The 27,348-nt window shown below is 36.4% G+C and overlaps 3 protein-coding genes across 5 annotated transcripts in view; 1 reads left to right on the top strand and 2 right to left on the bottom strand.

Moving 5' to 3' along the window:
- Window positions 1–144: 144 nt before the first annotated feature.
- GstT3 (Glutathione S transferase T3) lies at window positions 145–4,342 on the bottom strand. Of its 3 annotated transcripts, none has more exons than XM_070110090.1 (5): window positions 4,174–4,342; window positions 2,190–2,330; window positions 1,094–1,199; window positions 535–851; window positions 145–405 (listed from the first exon to the last, which is right to left on the bottom strand). In XM_070110090.1, the coding sequence occupies exons 1-5, from the start codon at window positions 4,217–4,219 to the stop codon at window positions 260–262; spliced, it is 756 nt and encodes a 251-aa protein (XP_069966191.1). In that variant the 5' UTR covers window positions 4,220–4,342; the 3' UTR covers window positions 145–259. The 3 variants fall into 3 exon arrangements, with proteins under 3 accessions (XP_069966191.1, XP_014092770.1, XP_069966192.1); XM_014237295.3 differs by lacking the exon at window positions 4,174–4,342 and adding an exon at window positions 2,462–2,592; XM_070110091.1 differs by lacking the exon at window positions 4,174–4,342 and adding an exon at window positions 2,386–2,404.
- Window positions 4,343–4,622: 280 nt separating this feature from the next.
- Window positions 4,623–6,315, bottom strand: RfC3 (replication factor C subunit RfC3). The gene is made up of 6 exons (XM_014237296.3): window positions 6,186–6,315; window positions 6,066–6,130; window positions 5,553–6,003; window positions 5,145–5,359; window positions 5,010–5,087; window positions 4,623–4,945 (listed from the first exon to the last, which is right to left on the bottom strand). Exons 1-6 carry the CDS (start codon window positions 6,221–6,223, stop codon window positions 4,794–4,796), a joined length of 999 nt encoding a protein of 332 aa, XP_014092771.1. The 5' UTR covers window positions 6,224–6,315; the 3' UTR covers window positions 4,623–4,793.
- Window positions 6,316–9,676: 3,361 nt separating this feature from the next.
- Window positions 9,677–27,348, top strand: part of OtopLc (Otopetrin-like c) — a 96,183-nt gene continuing 78,511 nt past the window's right edge. Inside the window, exons 1-2 of the mRNA XM_036365801.2 lie at window positions 9,677–9,903; window positions 14,750–17,159. Coding sequence (XP_036221694.2) covers window positions 14,962–17,159 — 2,198 coding nt within the window. The 5' untranslated portion in view covers window positions 9,677–9,903; window positions 14,750–14,961. The remainder of the gene's footprint in view (window positions 9,904–14,749; window positions 17,160–27,348) is intronic.

The following is a 27,348-nucleotide window of genomic DNA, read 5'->3' on the forward strand; positions in this document are numbered from 1 at the left end:
TTATTTTATTTTTTTAATTTATTTATTATAATTTTTTAATGTGTTATATATTTGTATTTTTTTATGTTCAGTAGTAACAAATATTTTTTGCAATAATATTTCGTGCTTCATTTATATTATTTATCATAATTAAAAAAATAAATATACATATATATTATATATTAATTTTATTTCTGTTTTGTTAATTATATAATTTTTTTTATTTAATTCCATAACATTTTATTTTCTTTTAAAAAATATCACAAAACAGCTTCTTTCCTTATAGTTTCGCATGTGGTGCAGTCCCACTGATTTTATACACATATTGGTGCGCATTATCATAGTGTGGATTGCAGCCGGCACGCACGCGCTTTAACCATGCCTTAATTTTCGGATATTTTATACGCACGTCGTAGTCAGCCAAACCTAACATACAATGGAAAAAGGTAGGAATTTAAATTATAAAATTATATTATTTAAGCATACTAAACAAACTATTCAAAACTTAATTACATATATAATTTTGTGTTTAGAATAGTTCGAAAAACTACTCACGTGTCTGTTCTATTTCACACGCTGCAAAAATATCCGCCGCAGTCAATCGCTGTCCGGTGAGGAAATCTGTTTTTTGCAGCCACACATTTTCGATAATATCCAAATTGTCCTCCATAAGTTTAGTCAGGTTTTGGATTTTCTCATTTGACGGTCGTACACCGGTGATCAGTGGATCCAACCAAATGGTGCGAAAGTAAAGGGAGCAAGTCACGCGCAAAGTGATGTGGTGCCATTCGAGAAACTCATCAACACGCGCCTGCTCCACAAAATATTTGGGATATAGATGTTCGGGTATTTTGCCCTTTGCGCTGAGATATCTGCAATTTCGAAGTTATTTGAGTATTGCAACAAAAGAGAAGTTCCTTAGACGATTTCTACCAATATTTTATAGATTAGTGGTGTTAAAAAAAAACTAATTTGGAATTATAGAAACTCAGTTGCTTTTTGGCAATACAAATGATCATTTTTGAAGTCTCTTCGCTTATGTATCCGGAAAAATTTGTATGCTTGTTCTGCTAGAAATATAAAATTTGGTTCGATACGATGATTCTCTTCTCACCTAAGTATAGCAATACTTTCGGCCAATTTGTAGCCATCGTCGATAATGCAGGGCAGCCGCTGGAAACGATTGACATTTTGCTTAAACTCTTCAGTCAAGTGCTCACCTGCGCAAGTAGATAGATAAAAAATGTACAGATACAGTGAAAAAAATATCCTCAAACTTGGCAATGTATAAGTGAAAATATATGTATGTACATTTGCTGGTAAGAATTTGCTGAACAGTGTTGAGATAATTACAAAAACAAGAAAAAAAGTTAACTTCACTTGCACCGAAGCTATGATACCCTTTACAAATAAAAAAGTGTCCATAAAATGTCATTTTGATCGTTCAGTTTCTATGGCAGCTATATGCTATAGTAGTCTGATAACGACGGTCCCGACAAATGCACAGCTTCTTGGAGAGAAAAGGGACTAATTCGCATATATACAGAAATACAGATGGGCATGGCTAAATCGACTCAGCTCATCACGCCGATGATTTATATATACTTTATAGAGTCGGTATATAAAATATACCGAATTTGACGGTTTTTGACTCAAAATCAATTATCAAAAAATTTTTACGAAATAAAAATTTTAACTCGGAAATTTACTTTAAAACTAAGGTGTTAAACAATTTTTTTTTAGGCTAAAAATTTTCTTAAAAAATTTAAAATCTACAGATTTTTCACCCAGGCTAAGCCAAAGAAAAAAAATTTTCGTCCACGCTAATACTTAATCATTTGAAACCGAGCGCAATTGCAACTAAGGAAAGAATTTCAATATTAAAAGGAATGCCGAATTACATAGCAGCGAACTACATATTCTTTCTTTCTTAATACACCTAATATATGGACCAGCCTGGATCAAATTTGATCTTGAGTGTATTACGAAAAACACAATGTGTATTGCCCAAGCTCCAGCAACTCGATGCTCTTCGTCTTTCCTCCTTTACCCTTCGCTTACAAACTATGAGTTGCTGCTACAAAGGTCTTCGTGTGTGAACCGGAATTTATGACTCCATTTAAAGTGCGTTTGATAAGCAGTGATAGATAACTGAGTCCAAACGCAGCAAATATTGTGTTACGAACGAGTTCAATTCACTGTCCACTTACCTTTGCGCAGGGCTACCGGAAAATCTTGATATTGGACATTGCTAATTTTGAATATGATAAAGAGCGCACGCGACGGCTGCGACATAAAATCATAGTAGAAACGCAGTGACATTTTCACCTTTGGACCGCAACTATTTGACACTAAAAAGCAAACGAAAAGTACAAACAAATACGTATTAATGCGTTTTTTCCATACTTTTTTATTGTTTTTTATTGCACATTCAATAAATTACTACACTTTATGCGTAAGGCGTATCATTCGCCGTACGTACATTACAAAAACAAAGACTACACTTTACAAGCTCCCACGGCGAACACTCTTTTTCTTGTTACCAAACTCTTTGCCGTGCCGCGACCAACTGTCGTCATTGCAAAATTGTCTATGTGCCAAGCAATGGGGGCTCCATTGGCTTGCCGCTCTCTTTAGCTCACTTATGCTCATTTTTTGCGATCGAAAGTGAATATTTAATTATTTTATTGTTATCAGTTTTTTGTTTACATCTTTTGCAATGAGAGAAAAAACGCGCGCCGCTGTTGGGCGTTGGGACAAAGTGCGTTGGAATTTACATTTATATTGTATATATACATGCACGTATATTCGTTGATAAGTGTGGAAATGATCAACGGATATTACATTTTATCAGTGAAACTAGTTGATAATAACGCGGGATAAGGAAGTAGATCAATTAATTATTATATACAATAATATTATATAGAATTTATTACATTAACTTGATAGCGAACATTACAATATGTGATGGTAGTTACATATGTATATTTATAGTAACTATATGCATGAAAGATTGTTTTAAAATTTTTAATTCCCTTAATTAGTTATATCCAGTTGCAAAAAATGGGGTTTCTCGCGAATTTAAAAAAAGAATAATTTTATTTAATAAATATATGTATATTAATAAAAATAATGTAAATTTACATAACTTAATGTAGTTTAATAATCGTAGACTCATTTTGAAAAATTTTGGACTCCTTTGATCCCGTAGCCGATCTCCAGAAGGATCTCCAAAAAAAATGTGTCTGGCGGTGAGGAAGATTTTTCTGCTAAAAATTATCTCAAATCCAAAAATATTTAAATTCAAAAGATGAATACAAGTAATGACTGGGACTAGCCAAAATTTTAATTTTTAACAAAACATCAGCGACTTCAAAACTTCCCAAAAACAAAAAATAAAAAAAATATTTTTTGTGAAGCAATTTACACTTAAACTTACTTGGCTTTAAAATCGAAGTTAATATCAAAAATCGTATTCCTTAAATCATTACCTGATCAAATATATCCAAGAAGGTCGTGTGAAAATTTCAATTGAATCGAGCAAGCCGTTTCCGAGAGATTTGCTTCACCGACTCTGAAAACAGCTTTTCGAGAAATAGTTATGCAAATATGCTCATATCTCCGGATCAACTTCAAATTTTCGGAGCATATTCTCAAATATATGTATTCTCAAATATATGTATCGAGTTTTTAAATTGAAAATATTATTTATGTTAAAGTTTTCTTGTATTGAAATTGTCGCTTCAATAAAAATATAGATTTGTTTTAAATAAGTGCTAAATATGGTTAGATTTTTCTTTAATTTCGGATTTAATATTTATAGTTTTTAAAATTTTAATAGATTCAGATATAATTTATCTATATACCCATATTATTTTAATAATAATCACGACAATTTTTTTCATGATTTTTCCAATTCCCACGACAGCCGGTTCTAGTATTGTCCCGGATTCAATGCGGCCAAGGGCTGTTATTTCGGCGATCAAACCCTGTTTGGATTTAATCTTTATACAATTTTTTTTCGACGAATCATACATTTACATATTTTTTCATAATTTCCTATTTTGATTTCGAAAAATATTTTATTGATCTAGCGTCGTGAAATGCATAAATTCCTTAACGATACATCTTAACCCCGATTTGTTCATATACGATAGAAATTGTTGCAAACAGTATTAATTATTTATTGCTTACATGATCTTGAGTCGCAGTGAAATATTTTGCACAGCCAATTCAACATGATATAGATTTATATCAATGTGAATATTGATCACATATATCTCGACTTCTTTTTTAACTTTAAAAAACCCATTTTCGAATATTTTTTTACGAAATTTAATATTTTCCAGCTTTAAAAACCTTTTCACTCGTGTTCGTGCATTTGTGTTGCTACCAGAATTGTTTTCATAAACTAAAATTCGATTGCAGGAAACTACTGATATTTATAGTCTAGCAGATTTGCAAAGAAAAAAACTAGGTTAAAAAATTAGTTTATCAGTATTGACCAGCAGCTGAGTGAAGCTGATAACAGTAAGCGAACAATTAGCTCTCAATTCTGTTAAAAAATCAACATGTTTTTTGTTGTTCATTTCAAATGTTGTCACATCATTTAAAAAAGTCGATACATTAAAAAAAGCTGAGCATATGTTTTATCTTCAAAGTGTTATGAGCTTTGTAGATGTTTAAACTTTATTTCGTTGGCAGTATTGGATCATGAAAATACTGAAAAGTTTAAATTTTTTTAATATAAAAAATAGCTCAGAAATATATATCCATTTTCAAGACACTACGACCATAGCGATTCAGGCATGCACTCAACTCTCTAGCGAGACCATATCGCGACAGATAAAGAAAGCTGCAATCAGTGCAGTTGTTTGTGGACCTTCAGTGCAACCTTTTGCAAGACGTTCCTCAATACTGGCCATTTTAATCACTAACTTATTCATTACGCCTGGTGGTAATTCCACTGTAATAAATAATAAAATAATTTATCAATAATTGTTGAAATTCAAAATGTTATTAAAACTTACAGCGCATAACAAATAAATGCAATTCTGTAAGAATATCACTCAAAGCAAGACCGCGCACAGATTTTATGCGTTGAATTTCTAAAAAAAAAAACAATTTAATCGAAACAAGCGTAAACTAATCATAAATTCACTAACCATCATAGGCTTGCTCAAAGCCCTCTGTGGACAATAACGTTTGTAACGTACGCTCTATATCACTGCGTAGTGGATGCCCAACACATGTGTATACATTGTCCTCATTAACAACATCGAATGCCATTGAAGTACTTTGGAGCACATTAAGCACTTTGCGCATATCACCTTTTGAGAGGGTCATAAGAGCTGTCTTGCCATCTTCGGTGACATTTAGTCTATAAAGATATTATTACTATCATTAATATTTTCACAATTAAAACATATTGGAAATTGGCAGATAACAAGCACAAAAGTTAATAATTTGAACCACAGTTTACGAGTCTTCCGTGGCAGCTACTAACATCATTTATAACTGGACTTTTTTGCGGTACCACATATTTTTAATCATTAAATTAATTAATAACTTACTTTTCCTCTCCAATAATCTTATCCAGTCGTGGTAGTATTTGATCGGGAGAAAGCGGCGCAAAACGAAAACGCGTGCAACGTGACTGTAGCGCCGGTATAATTTTACTTAAATAGTTACAAATGACACAGAAACGCACATTTTCCGTATATTTCTCAATGATGCGACGCAATGCATTTTGTGCATCATTCGTCATAGCATCAGCCTCATCCAATATGATCAACTTGAAAGAGCCGCTGAAAATGGTGCGTGTTGAGGCAAAATTTAAAATTTGTCCACGCACAATTCCAATACCGCGATCATCTGAGGCATTCAACTCCAACACCATTGATTTGAATTGTGTTGGACTGTAGAGTTGTTTGGCACAGGCAAGAATGGTGCTCGTTTTGCCGGTACCAGGTGGGCCGTAGAATAGCAAATGTGGTAACTGTTTCTGCTCAATAAAGCGATTAACTAGCGATATTAAGGAAAAATTAACTATATGGAAATATGTGTAAATAAAGTAGTTTACTAACTTGTAGATATTATTTCCTCATGTGATATCAAGTCATCCAGCTTTGATGGCCGGTACTTCTCTACCCTGTAGCGAAAGTTCAACGATTATTATCGTTTTCTGTTAAAATAATAACACTTACCATGGCATTCGACATTGCTTTTCAGCTTCCTCGCTCATTTTCTGTGTTTTTTTATAAAAACAAATATAAATCAAATTAAGCACAAATTGGCGCCGGTAGCCGTCAAATACAAGCAGCTGGCGTGCGTATGTTTTTGTTATTGTAGTCGCAAGGGTTGCATGTGAATTTTGATGTTGCCATACATATGTGTAATATTTTATTTATAAATATTTTTTTAATGCTAATGTCGTGCCAGTTAAAAAATTATACAAAAATACATAATTCTGTTATAATAATAAATATATAATATATATAATAGATTGAGAGTCTTAAACCATGGATAATCTATGTCCTAAACTTTTATAAGCTTTAAGGGGTAAATATTCAATTATAAATATAAAAAAAAAATTAAATTTTTTCTGGATAAACAGCAATGAGTATAAAAAATCCGTCAGGTAGTTGCTATCGCTTTAAGTTTGTATAAGAAAAAAAAGGGTTTGAAAGCGTCCAAAAGACGGCAGACGGCAAAGACAGGTTCATCTGACGGTCTTGCCTACTGGATCGCTTTTAATCCTCGTCAGATATTCAAAAGGACCGTAGTGATGCGATAGAAGTGATAGTATTTGCAACAACAATTCGTTGGAGATTCAGAGAGGAAGGATTCAACGGCTAACGTCCTGCAAAAAACCCCTTTTCGAGCCAACGAATGAGGATACAGCGGTATGTATGGGCAAAAGAGCATGAACATTGGTTGGCGGATCAGTAGCCTGGAAATAGCACCGATTCAAACCCGATCGAAAACCTGTGAGCGATTATAAAGAAACAGGTAGCTGCACAGAAGTCAAAGAACCAAAACGAACTGGATTCCGTACTTCTGAAGTCAATGCCAGCAACGATTGGGACGGTGATTAAGGCAAAAGAAGGCGCAACAAAGTATTGATTTCCCAATAGAGTAAAATTATGAAATAAAAACAAACAATTCTTGTGATATTACTATTTTAATGAATTTTATGATCAATATGCAGACTATTCCTAATTGTAATAATTTTACCAAATTTGAGAAAAATTCTCCTGCAAAATTTAACATTAATATTTTTTCCTTAATAAGTTATTTTATCGCTTATTACAAATGCAAACAAACTCTTATTTTCGCTTTTTTATTGGATGCATATTTTAGCTAAAATTAAAATTTTTCTACTGACCGCTTTTTATGACCCGTACTGTATATTTAATGTACATATGTACCTATACCCGACTTTGATCCAACACAGAGTATTGAAGATGTGAATTTATTGTATTTATAAGATTTTTTAATTAAATGTGGTAGGCTTCCAAAATTTTAAACAAGTTTTTTCCGAAACACTGTTTTCAGAGTCGGTATGGAAAATTTTTCTGAAACGGCTTGATCGATCGACACATGAATTTCTTCGATATATTTGTCTGGTAATCTGGTGGATCGAAGAAATTAAATTTCGATTTTGTAATTCACTTTGAATTTTAAATTTTTTCACAAAAATACGAATTTTTTTCGAAAGCCTTATTTTGTTAAAAATCAACATTCTGACTAGTACTGTATTCATCTTTATTAAGAATAATTTTTGTTTTTATTTTAGATATCTAATCTTAAGCAGAAAAATCTTTCGCACTGCCAGGCACCTTTTCTCGGTGGTTCTCTAAGAGATCGGCTATCGGAATCAAGGAATTCTAAAAATTTTTTAAATTAATAGCCGATTATTAAAGCACATAAAATTTTTAAAACTTACATTGTTTTTATTTATTTATTAAATAAAATTACTTCAAAAAAAAAAAATACAATCACAATTTTCAAACTTACAAGTAGATATAATCTTTACTGGGGTTTTATGAAAGCTATTTGTTGATAATAAAAAAGAGAAATAGTTGAAAATATATCGTTTTTCATCTATTTCCCTTTTAATTATCAAATATGTTGTAGACATATATACATACATATATACGAGGATCGATTAAATATTTTTCAAATTTGAATAATTTTTCACTACCAGTACCTCATATTTACAAACTTATATGTATAATGCAGCTGCACATAAGCACCCACACTCTTTCACAGAGCACGCAGTGCTTTTCTAAAGCGATCAACACCTATTTTTTGAGCATTGAAAGCACACAAAGAGTTGCTCGCAGCTCAAAGCGTGCAGACCGGAAGTAGACGCCATTCAGTCTATCAAAAGCAAGACTGTCACACGCTGCGTGCATACATACATATGTACATGTGTGTTTGTGTAGTCGAGCTGAAGTGCAACAGCATTCAAATGCGCGTACCTGTATCATAACATACATACATATGCACATATCTTGATAAACGAGTATGCTTATGTGTAAGCTAACACGCAATTAATTTGGCGTCATTTATTTACATATATACACGTACAGCCAACCAACAGCATCACTGTCAACCCACCTGTCACTATGGATGGATGCTCTGCCAGTTGGGGTTGTGCCTGCTTACCCGTGAGCTTGAAATGAGCCTCAACTCACAGTCAAAAACAGCATGACACTATCTACACACACACCCACATACACACATGTATAATTATATACAACTCTGCGTGTGAACAAACGCAAAAATAAACAAACAAACCACAAGCCTTTTTCCCAAACACGGACGCGCCACGCTGCTTTGCTCAACCCCCGAACCCAGGCCGAACGCTCGTCGCTACGGTGAGTGGGCGCATTTTCATTCATTGCCTACACCGTGGCCGCTTACAGCCTCCTCGTAGTGCCGATTGCGCTCGTCAACTGTTCGGCAAAAAATCTCCCAAAGGAGAAGAAAATAAAATATAACAAATGCCAGCAAAAGCAGCGGCGGCAGCGGAGTGGTGTGCAAAAATAATAACAAACAAACAAAACAGAAATTCCAATGGTGTCACCAGCGGCTCGATGCCATTAACCGCCCTAGTGTGCTGTACATAATGTAACGGCACACAAATACATACTCACATGCATATATACGCTTGAGTACATGTGTACTTGTATTTCCAAGAGCTGTATATATATATGTATGTATATGACACTATGTGTGCCGAGGGTGTGATGAGAGTTTGGTGTGGGTGTGTTGAGTGCGTGCACCTCAGCGGCTGCTTCCGTTTCCTTCCAGTGTGTATGTGTACAAGTGTGCGCCTGTGTTTGTTTTGTTGTTGTGCGCGCGCCTGGAAGCGGCGCGGGAAATCCAATATACACACACACTACAACAAAACACACACACCACTGCGCTTCCGGTGCTTCCAATCGGCTGCTGTTGATGGATACTACACTTTGCTGTTGTTGTTGTTGTTGTTGGACGCGCGCAAATCTGCTTGACTTGACTTGACTCGACTAGAGACTTTCTGTGTGCTTGTGTGTATAAGTGTGTGTTTAGTTGGTGCAAAGCATTGCGGCGACCGATTCGACTCGTGTGCCGACGACGACGATGTTGGCAACGACGACGACACAGCTCATGCAGCAGTGCTGAGCGGCTGGAGCGCTTCAGAAGCTATTGTCATTCCATAGTTGACTGTTGTCGCAGCAGGATCGCAGTTTCCTTGCACGCGTCACGATTTTTTTGTGCTCGCTTTTTGTGATTTATTGTGTTACACATAGTAAAGGATACATGAGAACGCATTTGGGCTCGGAAATCAAATAATTTTTGGATTAAAAAATAAGCAGACAAAAACCGAAAAATTTCAGCGTTTCATTGGGGTGTTCACCCACAGCTGTTTGGGTATGAATAATGTACCGTTATTTTTGTCGTTAATTGTCAAGCAGTGTATAAAAGTGAAAATCGGTTATCTATACATATAGTATATATCTATATTTGTGTGTACTCTAAGCCTATAAATTGTGCATGAAAAAGCTATATCCGTTTCCGGTTTCTAAAAGTTTTCAATTAAATCGAGTAGTAAATATTTTTTTTTTATAAAAAAGTGCGTTTGTGCAAAAATTTCAGTGTATACACACTCGTTAGTTAGGGCAGTGGCGAAAAGCGAGCGTGTGCATATATAGCAACAAAAATAACAACGAGTATTTATATGTATGTGTGTGCGTGTGTGTGCACTTACTACAATATTTAGTGCAGTCGTTGTTGTTGTTGTGCTAGTAGTGAAAAAGCGAAAACTACACGAAAGAAGGCTGAGAAAAGTTGAAAGTGATATCTGCAAACAAAAACAACAAAAAAATAAGAAGTCTCTATAACAATAACAACAACTACAACAAAAACAAAGAAAATCATATATCTTACAAAAATAACAAAAATTCATACATATTATAAAACAACAACAAAAAAAGCATACGCCTGCTACAACAACAACAACAGCAATAAGCGCTAGCAATTACAACACACCATTACCCCCAACCATAACACATCATAAATCCAGCAACAGCAATGATTGGCAGCAACAAAAATGCTGTTTAGCCCACTTCGACAGCGACAGGAAAAGTGTTATCCTTTGACAAACAATCTCACAGTTAGCCACGCTTCTCGTCGATTTTTTCGCAGTCAGCCTCCTTTTGTATTCTATACTACAATTAACGACGAGTCGACCGAAACTATTGTACAACTACAACGCTTCGTTTTCACATTCGCATTTGCAACAGCAGCAGAGTTGCATTGCACTACCAACAACACAAACACACATTCCCGTACAGACATACATACATAGCCACACTCCGCATAACTACAACCGCCTCTGACTACTTCCTACTTAGTTCCACTCATGCTTCGTTTCGGCCACGACTTTCGCCTCGTTGTGTACGTTTGTTTGTGGTTGGCAGCGAGTCAAGTGGTTATTATGTATTATAGCTTACACTATCCCTTTCGTTGGCTTTCAAATCGAACAATGCTTGGCCGCCTAATATCATTCTATCCCTTCCCCTCCGAACTTGAAACTTCCTCTAAGCACAGCGTTGTGTACCTAGTCGCTGGCCGTTTCTGCTCCTCTTCTGTGTTGGCAATGATTGTGATTTACTCTATGCAAGTATATGCACAGTTGAGTGCGTCTTTACTCGAAACACTTTCTCGCATTGCATGCGCGATGAAAACGCCCATAAATTCATCATACATTGTTGAGTCGGTAAAACTATTGTATTTCTACATCATAGATAGTTCTTTCTAGTATTCACAATTTGTAGGGATGTCCGAAAGTACATGAAATGCACGAGATAACGATCGTTTTGAAAGTTGAGAGAGCGCTAAGGATTGGTTTCATTGTATAAGTCTCTTACTAGTTAAAATACGTATTCTTCAAATTGTCTATTTTGAAGTTCAATATTCTGTTATAAAAATTTGTTTACCCAGAAAAGGGTCTTTTTCACAAAGATGTGAACTCAAAATAGGAATTCGCTAGTAGACTACCCAAATTCCGCATGTGAAGCCTTTGCAATTTTTTGTGGAAAAGCAATTCCAAGCGTATAATCTTCAAATGGACAATGCCCTCCTTAGTGTATAATTTCTTATCGGGCTCTTTTTGTTCATATGTCGGGATCCAACTGTTTTTAAACTTGATTCAATTTTAAGAGTTACTTGTCTTTCGAATTGCCCTGTCTCAGATTTTTTAGACACTGCTCGGGTCGTAATAAATTTACCCTTACTCTCCTCTCTTCTTATTCCTGAGGCCAGTCATTTACGTTAGATACATTCGAATTGTTTTACTGATAATGTGATCCTGACTGATATTATCTTTGCTCTGGTTTCTTATGAAAGAAAATATTTAGGCATTTCACAAAGAAGATTGAGTCTCAATTAGAGCGAGTTTGCTTGCTGGTTCAGTACCTTCTTTAACACCCCTGTGGGTACGCCTTTTATATGATTTGTACGTACTTACTTAATGTTATACTTTATATTTATTATTTTTAAAATGTATTGCGTGTTTAGATATTGCATAAATTATCTGACTGATATTCATATATGACACGTATCGTCTCCAGGCTCTAGATTTTGCAGGAAGTCTTCTTCAAAATGTATACTTCTCCACCTATTTCTCAACGCTTTAAAGTATATATGGGTATTCCATCGAAAATTTATATTCGAAAATTGAGGCAAAATATTGGACACCTTTTTTGATTTCGACTCAGTATGAAAAATTTTGGAGTTATGAATTTTCAAAATCTTAAAAAAGTATTTTTAAAAATTTGCGTAAATGAAAAAAGTTTTTTATTATAAAAAATATATAGCTAGCCTATTGTTTACGATTTTTTCTTAGCTATTTTATGAGATATAAGGTTTTTCGGTAAAAGTAAATTGTTATAAACAAATTTTTATTTTTTAATTTGGAACAATATTAGTCAGTTTTTACTTAATAAAAAATATGGAATTAGCCATATAAACTGGACGATCAAAATCGAGTTTTGTATAAAATATTTTTTTATTTGAAAAGATGTCGGTAACGGTACAATTGTTCAGTTCGGATAACTATAGCATATAGCTGCCATACGAACTAACCAATCAAAATCAAGTTCTTGTATGAAAACTTTATAGGGTACTATAGAATATATATACATACTTGTATATACCATATAGTTGACGTCTTTACTTCTTTTTAAATTTTACTTGGTATAGATTTCAAAAAATTTTACCTATAAACCGATGTGGGCCGCTAGGTATTAGAGATGTATGACACAAGTCTTTTACCAGTCTTTCTTTTTCACTCATCATGTTTCATAAGTTCATCTGCATTTTCATGATAATTTCGGGCTTGGATGTCTTAAGATCAGATCTAGTGTTGAAGGAAGAGGCTTACGAAGGAACTTAGTGTTTGATGCTCTTTTACTAGATGTATGTAAATAAGTTTAATCTACAATCTTTGCATTGGTCAATGGAAACCCGAGACACATTCTGTATATATTAGTCCAAGCCTATAGAACCTCATTACAACCTCGACAAATATGATAAGCCAAAAGACCACAGAAATAAAAATTATATTCAAATCGAATATCAATTGGCAAATACGATTTTAAAGAGACACCGTTTAACAAGCAAGAAGGCTAAGAATACTGAGTGATGTCGATACAAAAACTGTATCTCAGCAGTGATAAAATGTTCATTTCTGTTTTGAATGTATTTTTTGTTTACCTAGCCTATTTAAAAAATTATGAAACTCTACAAAAAGGCGCTGAGTTTCTCAAATATACGAACCTATTCGAGTTTGGCCTGTTTTCAAAACTTCTTTTCACCCCAAATGGCCGCTATAAATAGAGGATAGATAAAGATGGACACTAACATTAAGCAGAAGCAGTTTACGTTCCCACTTTCGATCATCATCAAAATATAAGTACTTTTAATAAAAGCGGTTTTCCCTAAGCAGACAAAGACAAAATAAGGATTATATTTCTGTCATGGAAAATCTTCACAAAAATCCATTAGCCGTTCGGGTTGACTCCACGACTATATTTGTGGCCAAATATCAAGGCGCACATTACAAATCAGTGGAGAAGCTTGATCTAGCACCTTTTAGAGATATTAGTGCTAATAAAAATGGAATTTTTTAAAATATATGTAATATATGATAACTTAATACTTATTTCAAACCATTCTTTTCAATATTTCTATTTATTTTGACTATATGTAATTCCACTGAGTTCCTAAAGTCTTAAGTACAATACAATTTCTTTTATCATATATTAAGTTGCTTAGCGTGTTTATTATAAGAAGAACTGTAAAGATTTATGACAGCATTAGTAATGAAATTCTTATTGATATTTCCATTATCAATGGGTCCACTTAGTGGTCTGCACCAATGACAGGGAAAATGAGGAAATAAAGCGGCTTAACGGTTGCAAAACTCCAAAGATTTCACATAAACTCACATACAGTTACACATATATATGTACATACATATGGTCATTGGTAGTATAGGACGTTGTTTAGTGACTGGAGAATTCGTGGAAAATGGTACATACATAAATGTACTTAAAAGCCTATAACATACACAAACTATTGGCAATTTCTGTTGGTGTAGAACCACGCATTTTCTTTGGCACTGAGTCAACCGCCAGACATCGAACCCATTATGGTTCTTTGGCAAAACCGAAAGTGCGCATTAGTGAAACTACTTGTCTGTATATCTGTCTGTCTCGGCGATCCCCAATGAAAAAAAACAAAGCCTTTCGCTGTGTGTGTGACTGTGTTTAACTCGTTGGAGGGGTTGCACGCTGGTTTCGAAGTGTTGTTCTCCCTTAAATACACTTCAACCGCCTGTGTTTTTCTTCCTGCTATTATTTCCTGCTACGCATTATTTTTGTCGTCTCCTGGAGGCTCACGTTTTTTTGGCAGACGCGTAAATAATATAAATGCGTTTAACGCTTATTGTTGTTGCTGTTTTTATCGTTCGCTGTCACACATTTATTACGCGAAAAGAAAGCAAACATAAATATAAACTGTTTTGTGCCATTAACCCAAGTGGCAAGCACGCAATATGTTGCAGTGTGTGTGTAAGCGAGCTTTTCTTACAAGACCTGCCCTGCCTCTGTCCTGCAAAGCACTTGTTTTCGGAAAGCAAACAAAAAGTCAAAAAATTATGACGTAGTGAATTCGCCGTAAAACTAAACAACTCTGGTGTGCGTTCTCATTGCAGGTATCTGAACTTGGCGATGACGCCTCAAGTCGCAGTGATGATGCCTAAGTGCAGTTTTTAAACGGATACAAAGAGTTAACTGTTCTTATGTGATTTAGAAACGAAAAAAATAACTCCACCATTTGAAGAGAATAAATACAAGATATCGAAACATTTCTCGAACAGTGTATCAGTGTTGATTGTCACCGCTAAAGTGCTACCATACCGCAATCATGGATAGTTCACCTGATCTATCCTTGAAATTACGTCGTGGCTCGAGCGATTCACGCGACAATTTTTACATGGACTTCGCGCAAGGTATTGACTCCGACATCGAAGAGGTGGATAACAGCGCTTTGGCGCTCGAACCCCAGCAACCGCCACCACCACCCTTGCCCATCGTCGCACCCGAAGATGTACTTGGCGCCGGTTTTATACCGCCACCACCATTGGTTATGCAGGGACAACCATTGCCAACACTCACCGAACACGATGATCTACCACCAACGCCACCACCACAAGAACAACCCATCGGCACTGTTGTCGACTCACCGCCTGCATCGCCAACATCATCCGTACTCGAAATGATACCACCACCACCACTTTCACCACCTATGATAACACCGCCGCCTGCACGCGCAATGGCAATGGCACCACCTTCACCACCTATCGAAACCGAGGACGAAGGTGATGATGCCGATGTGGATGAGGAAGAAGAAGAGGATGATGATAAGTCTACACCGCCACCGCCATTACCGCCACTACCATCAAATTTTTCTTATGTACATGGTAACGGTGCACATGGCGCAGGTATACCGGGTTCAGGTGTCGCCACACCTCCTAAATCACCATCAACTTCACCATCGCCACCAGATACGCCACCGCCGTGTCCTAAAATGTCATTACCAATGAAATTGGCTTCGCCACCACCACCACTACCACCTATGCACGCACCAATGCCATTGCCACCGTTGACACCTCCCTCAGAGAGTGATCAATCGCAACCGAATTCACCACCGCCATTACCGCAGCATGTACCACTACCACAATCACCACCACGTTCAACTGGTTCGCCAGCCAGTTCGGTTGGTTCACAACCGCGTTCGACTGGTTCACAACAACGTGTTGTGCTGCCTTCGCCGCCGCTCTCTACCGGCTCCCGACCACGTTCCATGGGTTCGCCGCAAGGCTCGATTAATTCGCCACCACATTCGATGAGCTCTCAACCGCGTTCAATTGGTACGCCACCACGAAGTAGGGAGGTTATAACTGAAGATGGTCCAGCTACACCGCCACCAGATTTTGGTGAGCCAAGTGATGTTATTGCTGCTGCTCTGGCTGCGGCTATCGAAGTGAAATCTTGCGAACTTATACAAGGTATTACGCAAGGCACCGCCTACCATATGATTGATGAAAATAAATCTTTAAATGAAGATGAGTCTACGACGATAACCACACCACCAAGTAATGGTTATTCCGGTTCCTCAATGATTGTGCCACCTGCTGATCAATTGGGTGAATTGGAACAGGATACCGGAATGATGTTAGCTGATATACCGCCACCACTAGGTATGGAAGATGAAGAGCCAGACGATAATCAGCAAGAAGAAATGGAAATAGATGAAGCGTCACCAAAACTGTCAGCAGAACCAATGGAAGTTGACGAAATAGTGGAAGAAGAGGAAGCCTTCAGCGAAAGAACACCGATCTCTGATCGTCAACCAAGTGAGGATCATACTACTGCTGATACACCAGCTGACGAGGTGGTCGAGATACGCGGTACGCCCACATCACAGGCTACACCACGCAGTACACCGCTGCCAACACCACCAGCTTCCGGTTCGCCTAAGAAAAAACGCAGCAGCGTAAGTATCAGTGGTGGAAGCGGTTCTGGTAGTCGTGGTCCAAGTCGTAGCGCCAGCCGCAGTGGTAGCCACAGCGGTAGTCATGGTGGCAGTCGAAATGCCAGCCGCAGTGGCAGTGTACGTGGTAGCATTGCTTCACGTGCTGGTAGCATTGCCGCCGCCTCAGTTGCTTCAGCCGCGGCATCTATTGCTTCTGGTTCGCAACCGGTGGTTGAAGCTGCAGCGTCAGCGGCTGCGGCTGCTGTGGCTTCACCGCAAACTTCTATCAAATCGATTCGTAGTCAGCCGTCGTCTATTAAATCGGCACATTCAAAACATAGCGCTTCACCGCCAATGATGAAGAGTCCACCGGAGGGTGATCGACCACCGGTAATGCCATCACCACCAATGATGCGTTCACCGCCCCTAGTCAAGAGTCCACCTCTAATGCATAGTCCACCGAAGGTGACTAGTCCACCACGTGTTTACAGTCCACCGTTGGTAGGCAGTCCACCAACGCGTATAACGGATTCTGTGGAATTGAAAAAGGAAGCGGAAGAAAAGTTGGTAAAAGTACCATCTGTGGGGTAAGTGCATGAAAAATAAATACATTTTATATTTATTTGAATTTTGTGGAGATTATAAAACTAGGAAAATCACTAAGGTCGTAATTATTAGGATAATGATGATTTGCTTCGAAATTCCCATATGCACAATAAATTAGTGGATTCAGAACGATTATATTTTGAAATGTGAGGTTAGGCGTACAAAATTCCTTGAAAAATAATTTATTGTTGAAAACCCTAAAAGATACTTCTTATATAACTATGAATATTTACGTTTATACCAAACATACATACACAAAACTGCCCGGAAGCGATTTCTATCTGCCTTAAAGCGTATAGTCATTAGGATTTAATTTCTTTGAATGACAGTACATATGTGCATCCTAAACACATAACTAACAGTGAATGTTAGACTCATGAGCTCGTTAACATACACTCACACACACATAGATACATGCACACACACATCCATATTTCTTTGTAAACACACGCATAGAATGGCACTGGCTTTGCCAACGTCACAATTAACCATCTTGAAAAGGTTGCAGCAGCGAGTTCAAAGTGCACATTGCAACTATTATATATAAATGTATATCTATATACTGCATATAATAAATGCCTACTCATGCATTTATGTACACATAGACATACATAGATTTTTCTATGCATTTGTTGCATGCCTCGGAGTGCCTTGCAGTGCCTCCTAGTGACGTTTGGAAGTCATTGTCCTGCCAGCAAACAGTCACGCTACGACATGGCCTTTTCCACTTTGACGCTTGTTATTATTGTGTTGTTGTTATTATTATAATAGTAATGGAAAAACTAGCTGTTGCACCAACTTGCATGAATATAATTATTTATTAATGCAATGACAGTAAAAATGCGGAAGAGAGACTAGGAGAATACGGTGCAACAGTCAAGTAGGAAGTAAAAGTATATATGTATACATGTGCCAAATATGTATGTATGTTCCATTTGTTCATATATAAGCTGTTATATTGACATCGTTGTCTCTCAGCACAAAATTCCTTGATTTATGAGTTTCATGAAGTAAGTTTTCCGAGTTGGTCAATAAAAATATATGTAGATATGCACATTCAAACAAATTTCTTAGAATATGATTATGCCATTCTTTCAAACTTACTTACGCTTAATATTATCATAATATTATTTAAATGTGTGTAAAATTGTAGTCAATCAGCTACAAAAGACGGTCATGTGTAGGAGTTGAGGCAAAAAATTAATAAAAATCGTGGTGCAAATTATGGAATTGAAAACGATTTTTTGTTACAGAAGTACATATATTCAAATTCTCGTAGTTAGCCTTAGGGTTAATTATAACTTTTAGAAAAGCTTCGCTGCTTAAATACTTAAACTGTTGAACGCAGACTTAATGGTGCCTATGTTTACTTGTTCTTACACTAAACTCCCGTTATCACAAAAATGAAAATAGGAATATACATTTTTGTTTTTGTATTTTGAACTTAAAAATATCAAGAAAAAATACATGTACAAAATTTGAACTGAATTGCCATTTACATTGTATTTTTACTTCAATTAAAAAAATTGTGTCGGCTGAACGCAGACTTTATTGGCTATGTGTAATAGGTCTAGTTCAAGGAAATCCGTTATTTTTTCATTAAATTGAAGGTTTTAATTATAATAGTTAGTGTGATCCGATTTAGGTAAAATATGCACTATTTTTTTCAGGAACTTGTAGCTAATTTTATTGTTGAAGGTAATTTCATAAAGCAATTGTCATAAAAAAACTCGACGCTATAGGCAAAAAGCTGTCGTCGACTAAGTCGATTTTCACAAGCTTCTCTTGAGGCGAATTTTTCAGCAGTAAAATCGTTCGCCATAGACAGGAACAGGTAGTCATTACTTGCTGCCAAGTCCGGACTATATGGTGGATGCATAAGAATCTCCTAACCAAGCTTTCGGAGCTTCTAGACAGTCACTATCGATATGTGTGACCTGGCGTTGTTCTGATGAAACACAATTCCTTTCCTATTGGCTATAGCTGGCCGCTTCCTGGCGATTGCTTCCTGCATATGGTCTTATTGTTGGCAGTTTATGTCTGACTTTGGCCGTAGGAGAGCAGCTCGTCAGTCCTGGCTGGCTACCATTTGCACTGGCTCACCGGAATTCGACAACGACCGTTTTCACTTGACGTTGTCCTAAGAGAACCACTTTTCAGTACCGGTCGGTTTCAGATATGAATCGATTTATTGCGATTTATGGTTGGAAATTCGGTCCATTAGCTTTTTTTACGTTAACTCGTGTGGCAACCATACATCGAGCTTCATTTTGTATCCAGGCTTTTTTAAATAATTCCAAACGGTTTTTCGTTAAATTTTTAGCTTTTGGGCAATCATATACATGTCAATACCTTCAACAATTGATCTTCTAGAGCTTGGTGCTTTTTTGGCATCAAAATTAGCAGAACATAATCGCCTTTATCGAAGAAAACTGTAAAATGTAGACATATTTCCTCTTTGCTAGTGTTCAACTTCGATGCGCGCACAAACAATGCTAAGTCAAAAGTCTTATATTTCTAACGCCATATAGCGTGAGTCGTGTGCGATTATACAACGCGAGATACAGATTACTGAAGCCATCTATTGGAATAATAATGGATTTTTTACAGAACCTTATATATTATCACACACTGTTATGCACTAAATTTGGCCTGTTATGGTGTAAAACTCTGTTGAAATATTTCCCTTATAAAAAACTGTAAAACTGCTCTTATGAGTTTTAATTAGTTTTGTTTTCGTCTATGGTTACCGCAGATCAAATAGAGAAAGCTTAAATGTCTTACTCGAACATCGCTAAGTGTTTCTTACAAAGTATGTACATACTGGTTTCATTGTTGGCAGTGATAAGTTTTTCTCTCTTTCCTATTTTTAAAGCAGAGAGGTCTTCGCGTCTTCCTTTTCTTCAGCTAATAATTGAATATCTTCAGAGCTCGTTGTTATGATTCGCTAGTCTAAACAAATATCTTTGTAAGACTTTTAGAATTAATTCAAGCATCTAAAATAAAATAATTATTCGACTATTAAACTGTTTCTATGCTATAAATTAGAAAACAATGTAATTTGAAGCAATTCTAAAGAAAATCTCTCCTCACTCACAATTTCAATATGAACATAGAGTCTTTGTTCTCATCAACTTCAGTCAGATCAGTAGCCATATACAAAATGTGCTGACGTAAGTTCGGGTTACAGTCTTTCAAAATAGTTTAAAGGACAAATTCGGCTTCATACCTGATCGTATATTTCTATAGTGTAGACTGATTTTAGAAATAAAAAGTGCTGGAAAATAGTAGATTTTGAGATATGCCAGTGTTATGGTTGCCAATCGCAGGTTTTTTTAATGTGTTGCCTTTGCAAAAAGTCTTTTCAACTTGGAAGGGAAGAAAATATGGAACATTAGTTTAGAAAGTTTGCAGTTGGATTAAAATATTACTCGTACATTGGTAAACGAAAGCAGAATAATGATTATTTTGAGAGATTCCTGTCTTCAATGCAACTGGGAGTCTTTAGACTCCCACAATATCCTTTTAAACGGTAGACCTCAGATTGTCATTAGAGCTGCCATTTCATCGTGCTAACAGACAGATTTTTGAAATTGTGGTGCCTTTCTATAGCAGTGAATTTTTTTCTTCTCTAGAGGCCGAAATTTCGCCCAAAAAGCGAAAGGTAGACGGGAAGGTCGAAATTTTGTTTAGAGGATGCGACGAGGATAGAGTTAAGGGGGTATTCTGGTTTAGAAATTTAATAAAATCGATGAATTTTTATACAAAGTTTCTTTATACATTATACTATTGCACTACAAGAATTTTTTATTTTTTTTATATATTTAAAAAATTCTGAACGGCAAAAAAACAGGGAAATATAGAAACATATTTTTCAATACCCGCTTTTTGTGAATTTTTTTTTTTCAAAAGTCCTCTCGTAGTGCTATAAATACATCCTTCTTCTTCAGGGTCACTCAAAAATGTCCATTTTGGGTTACTGTGAGTCCTGATATCCTGCCTTTTTTCCATCAATCTCCACTTTGCCGGCCTGGAATTTTTTTGAAACTTTTTTGTAATATAATTATTGATTTTTACTCTTTAAATATCAAAAAAAAAAAACAAATCATATAAAAAATGTATAATAAAAGTATTTCTTGTTTTTTTTTTTTTTTATCGCGTCCGAAAAGAGCCTAAAATACGGAATTCTAAACCCGAATACCCCCTTAAGAAAAGTTTTTCTCAGTGAATGCCATTTCTAATTTTATAAATATTGGAGCGCAACTTTGTCTATAACTACACATTTTTTTTAGACTCCAAAAAATTCTAAGAGATGAACTGGTGTAAAGATAAACTTTGTTATATTTATGTACCTTCCTTAACTTAATGTATTTATCTATCAAGAAGCTTATTGATACCTCGTTCCACCTAGATAAGTTCTTTCAAAAATTATGTAAAGTAATTGGTAAAAATTTACATCTTCAATAAGTTTAAACCCTCAAACCGTATATGCTATCAATATTTAAATATATTCGCGTGCTTGTTGAACAATAACCACAAAAGGCAGCTAATCGCATTAAAACAATACAAATTGCCATAAAATCATAAGAGCATTTGCACGCACGCACACTAAGACACAAACACACACACACATGAAATAAATAAATATATCTAAGGCAATAAATATCAACGTGTTGCGGATATAAGATCGAAATGTCAAAGCCACAATAATATTGAATTGGTGAATTACCGTCAATTTCTCTTTTGTTGTCAGTGTTAGCGCGTTCTGGTGTGTGTGTGTCGTACACACATAATCATAGCTTACTTAGTGGCGCATAAACCGCTCTGCTCATGTGTTTGTGTGCGTTGCACTTCCTTTGTTATTTTCCGGCATATGGACGCGTATGGCCAAAGTGTTGGCGCACAAACACAAAAAAGCCATAATCCGTTGTCATCCGTGCGCACACCCCGGCCTCCCATTTGTCTTCGCCATAAACATCCAACGTTTCGCCGGTACGCAGACAATTTTTATGAGTTCTTTGTTTCACAAGTCAGGGATATTACCATTTGCAACGCAATACCACCGAATTACGTCCCTCTTTTACGCACACGCTCCATATGTATTGTTGTTGTTTCCAAAGGCATTTGTTTGGCAGTGTTGTAGTTGAAGTTTCAAAGCAAAATGCAAATTCGTCTTCACTGTTAGGTGTAAGGGCGTGAGCAGTCGCCAGCAGAGCTTAAGTGCGACGCACACACCCTCCACTCCGCCAATTTTCAGTCACCTTGCTTGACGCTCGGCGTAATTTTGTTGCAGACATTGAAGTCCAAATGCATGAAAGTGCTGAAGTTTTTTGTTTAGAAAAAGCAAATTAGAAGCACGTATAGCATATTTTAGCTTGATTTATTTCCTTTTATTCTACACATTTAACTCGGCATTTCTTTGGACGCTGACTAACACACACACATACACATGTAGCTGTGTATGTGACTTCATTTTGCTTTTGCTTATTTGGTTTTGCTTTATGTTTTATTATTACTTCTTGTTGCATACGGACTTCGTATATGCGCACACTTACATACATACAAACATCCATATGTTTTGTATAATATTAACTGCCTTTATACATACACATATACACATATATATGTATATATATATAGTAGTATGTGTGTTATATGTGCCACAAGCAGTTGACTGCAGCGTATAATAGGTTTTTTGCTGCGTGATAAAGCCCCCAGATGTGGGTTATTTTGGGGTTGTGTGTTGTGTGTGTGTGGCGCGAAATTTGCATATAAAAGATGTGAAAGGGAAAGTCGGAAATTAACATCAGATAAATGTATGTAGGCTGTCGCCATTTGGCATTTCATGTTTTGGCCATAAAAGAAAGCAATAAGTAGCGACGTAATTTGTTTTCCTTAAAGCCGTCTTAGTGGTATTTTGGTAATGTTATGTGAGGTTCAATTCTCCTGAAAATTTGATGCTTGTTTTTCATGTGTAGCTACTTAGCAAATTGCTTTAGTTAAATTATTTAAGCAACAAAATGACTAACGAAAGCGCCAAATATTCTATACAAGAACTTGATTTTTATCGGTCTATGCTAAATTTCGTGAAGATATCTTGACAAATAAATAAATTTAATCGTTCAGTTTGTATTCCAGCTATATCTTATAGTGGTTTCGACAAATAAGCAGCTTCTTGGAGAAGAAAAAACGTGTGCAAGTCTTCAGATCTGAGGGACTAGTTCGCGTATATACAGACAAACCGACAGACGGACATGGCTAAATCGACTCAGCTCTACACTCTGACCATTTATGTGTATACTTTATAGGTTCTCCGACGTTTTGTTCCGGGTGTTACAAACTTCGTGGCAACTTTCTTAATATACCCTGTTCAGGTTGTAATTCTTTTTTCTCGAGGGGTTATGCGTTCAAGTATAATGAGGTAACAATTTAAGATATCATTTCCGAAAGCTTTCCGTAACATCCCTAATGTGTTCTCTCACTTATTTTATTTGCCCGATAGCTTGACTCTCTCAGAAACAGCCTCCCTTGTCAAAGCCGAGGCACTTATTGCCAGCAGATTTTCTACTGACCCTTTCCTCTTTCTCTACCTCTTTTCGTAAAGTGCGGGGTCCACCGCGAAGTACGGTTCTGGTCCTATCGGACTGGTTGCCGTAACTTATTTTGCCAGGAGATCGGCTACCTCATTTCCATTGATGCCTCTATACCCATGCTAGTTAAATGTTATTTTTTATTGCAACCCTGTTGATCATTCTTATGCACTCCAGTACCATTGTTGATTTGGACGAGATGACCTGAAGTGCTGCTTGACTATCACTGAGAATAACAATTTGTATTCCGTGATAGTTATTCCCTAGAATAATCTCTACACATCTACTAATGGCATATACCTCAGCTTGAAAAATGCTTGGAAAGCCGTCAATGGGCCCTGGCAGTTTAGTACATGGTCTCACTATACCAGCTTCAATTATCAATGAATTCTCTTGATACTACTCTAGGAAGGAGTGCTAACGGTATACTCTCTCTAATGACTCTCTGTTTCTGAGCGCTTATTACCTTGTTCTTACCATATTCTAATGACAGCAGTACTAAAATTGACCTCTTTGCTGTCAACTCCACAACGATTAGAGCGGAATGAGGTTCAAAATCACCAGCGATTGGGCACATGCACATGGCACCTTCCGTCACTTATCCATGAATCCAGTTGCTCAGATATTTGAGTTGGTCTAACTCGACTTTTTTTTAACTTGCATTATCTCAGTCAATTCATGCAGTTCGAGAAAAACATAAATTTTGTAGCAGCTGACATAATTTGTTTATTAAAAATTCAGTGAAAAAATCTGAAATTTCATAAATTTATTATATTCATGGTTCAGTGCCGTTAGTTAAACATTTTCATGCTCATTTAATGCCAAGCTGTTTGCAAACACAACTGACCCAAATACCATTTGTTGTGGCTGTATAAATATTATCCAGGAGCTTATAAGTATACATATTACATGCTATATGTGTGCATATTTATGTATGAATACATACTTATAAATGTGCATATGTCAAATTTATGAAAATACAAATTACACTTCAGTTGTTTTAACGGCAGCTCAGTGAGTAATTGCTTATACATTTTTAATTACAAAACAACTCCTTTGAATCTGGAGTACGCATGTTAGCTCCACTTCCCTGCTGTGGCAACGCGCTGTACTCATTCCGCATGAAATACATTTGTGGATTCTAGTGGATGTACAGCGTTTAAGCTACGCACTATTTGAGCTTGCGCTGAGCTGAAATGGGTTAAATTTAAAGGGGATGAAAGCATTTAAATGTCATTAAACAACTTTAACATATGTCAAACATACTGCGGAACATTCGTTTACCCCATTTGCAACTTAGCCACTGCCGCGTCGCCATCCGCAAAGGCATGTAAGGAATGCAAGGAATTAAGTGCCTGCTGCGCAATAATGCAAATCACAAGCGAAACCAACCACTAAGCTTTTGGGAGGGGGCGCAGTCGAGGGAAGACGCTGTGGCGAAGTAAAGGGATGCGAAAGCGGATGTTTGGCTTGAAGCTACAATATCATAGAAACAACCTGTGTAGCAAACCCTCACAGCTAAAACGCATAAATGTTATTGCAGTAAAGGTTTCGATTACTGCGCTCGGTAGCAAAACGGAAAGCGAATAGACGAATGAAAGATGCATGACGACAAAATGATAAAACTCCTTGCCACTTTTTATAATATTATTCCTCATGCATATAAACATATTTTGCATGACAATAAAAGCCGAAAAGAAATTGTTTCACTGTCGCTTGATTGCCGTCTGATTGCTCGTTGGCGTTGCGGCGTAACGCGAAGGCAGCTCGTTAAATTACACAAATGATTGCATGACTGATTGACTGAGGGGGTAACTGAGCGAATGACTTTTGGCCAATTTATTGCGAATATTATAAACGTTTTCCAAAGATATTAAATTTTATATTAATTTTTCACTGAAGTTCAATAAACTTTTCAATATTTTATCACTTTACTAAGTTCTGCCATAATTTCTGTTACAAGTTCAGGCCGTTATAAAAATGAAATTATAATATTTTTTTAAATTAAGTTAATTATATTTAATAATGCATACTTATATTAAACGAGCTTTCACACAAGTCTTCGAAAATTCGGCCATTGATCAATAGCAGCACGCACATTTTCTATAGTTATCGACAACGCTGCTCGAACCGAAGATTTGTACATTTTTTTTTTCAAAATTTCGGTGGAGTAGTCGATAGGCCATGTTCTCCAACTGTGACCACAAACTGTACTTCAATGGATTCAAATCTGGACTTGACCAGACGGCCAATCATTTGTAGCTATGAAACCAGGAATATTGCTTTTGACCTATTGTAGGGTGGTTTTACCCTTGAGTGGAGGACTAGAATCTTGCTGCAAGATTTAATGCTCTCCATCGATGAGATTATTGCTTAACTGCTTTACCACATAACGCTGGAGCACTTTTGTTCCAGTTTCAACTCCTATTACACAGAAGCGAAGAGGTGTAACGCGTTCACAGCTGGATGGTGGCTGGATTTGAAAGTTTGTGTGTAGATTTTGTAGTTTTGCTAATTAAAAACTTCTTTAACTGTAACATTTTTTTCATCTGTAAAAAGGATACTCTCATGACCGTTGACCGCGTGCCACTGAAGAAGCCGCTTGCTTGTGCCGGATGACAAGCTTTCATGTGGAGATAATTTCGAATAAGTTTGGACATTGATCTGGTCGATATACCCATATTCCTTGACTTTTCTTTTATTTTAAGGGAATTTCTCCAAATGCGTTCGAGTTTTTATGGCCAAATTAGTTCGAACCACACGAGGACGACCACTTCTCTTTTTGTCTTCAACTATAAATAAATCTTAAATTTCACTTGTTCTTCTCTCACATCTTTGTTAAGCAATTACCGCACCCCTACATTGTTAGCAAGCGAAAGCAAACACCGAATTGATTATATGCGTAAACACTGCATAAAATTATGGTAAAAAACAACTGTACTTTTTTCTGCGACTTTGTCCTCGCAGTATGCATTGTAAACTTTGTAACAGAATTTATGGCAAGACTAAAAGTATCATATATATTTTCAAACTACACAGCTCTCTTTAAGCCAAAATACATTCATCGCAAGTACTTGTATATTTGTATGCCGCTATATTGCTCAACCAACGATTGCAGTTAATTTCAAAGCATATTTGCGCACACCCTTTTGCCTGCGGCGGCATTGTCGTCACAGTGTGGCAACAGCAGGAGCATCAGCTAGGAGTGTTAGTTCTGCGTGATTGCACTTTGCTATTTGCAACTTCTTCTGGCAACAATTATTGCGTCGCTTTGCTATGGTTTCCCATTATTTACCATTCGCTGGTGACGAATACGCTTCGTATATACTAACTTATACAACTTTGATGGATTCCTTAGAACCTTGTACAATGTGACAGACAGACCATCATTTTAATTAAAAGTTATTAAGCAAAAAATACGCCTCAAGTTTGGTAAGTAGTGAAATTAGCTAAGCAGATTGCTCTTAGCTAACCTCAAAATTAATTTGTATTTGATTACATTCTCTATAAGGCGGTAAGTGGCTTATACATCCCTCTCAATTGTTTTACTAAGCTTATATTGCTCTGGGCTCAAGTGCAA

Source organism: Bactrocera oleae, chromosome 5, assembly GCF_042242935.1.
Source record: "Bactrocera oleae isolate idBacOlea1 chromosome 5, idBacOlea1, whole genome shotgun sequence".
NCBI lineage: Eukaryota > Metazoa > Arthropoda > Insecta > Diptera > Tephritidae > Bactrocera > Bactrocera oleae.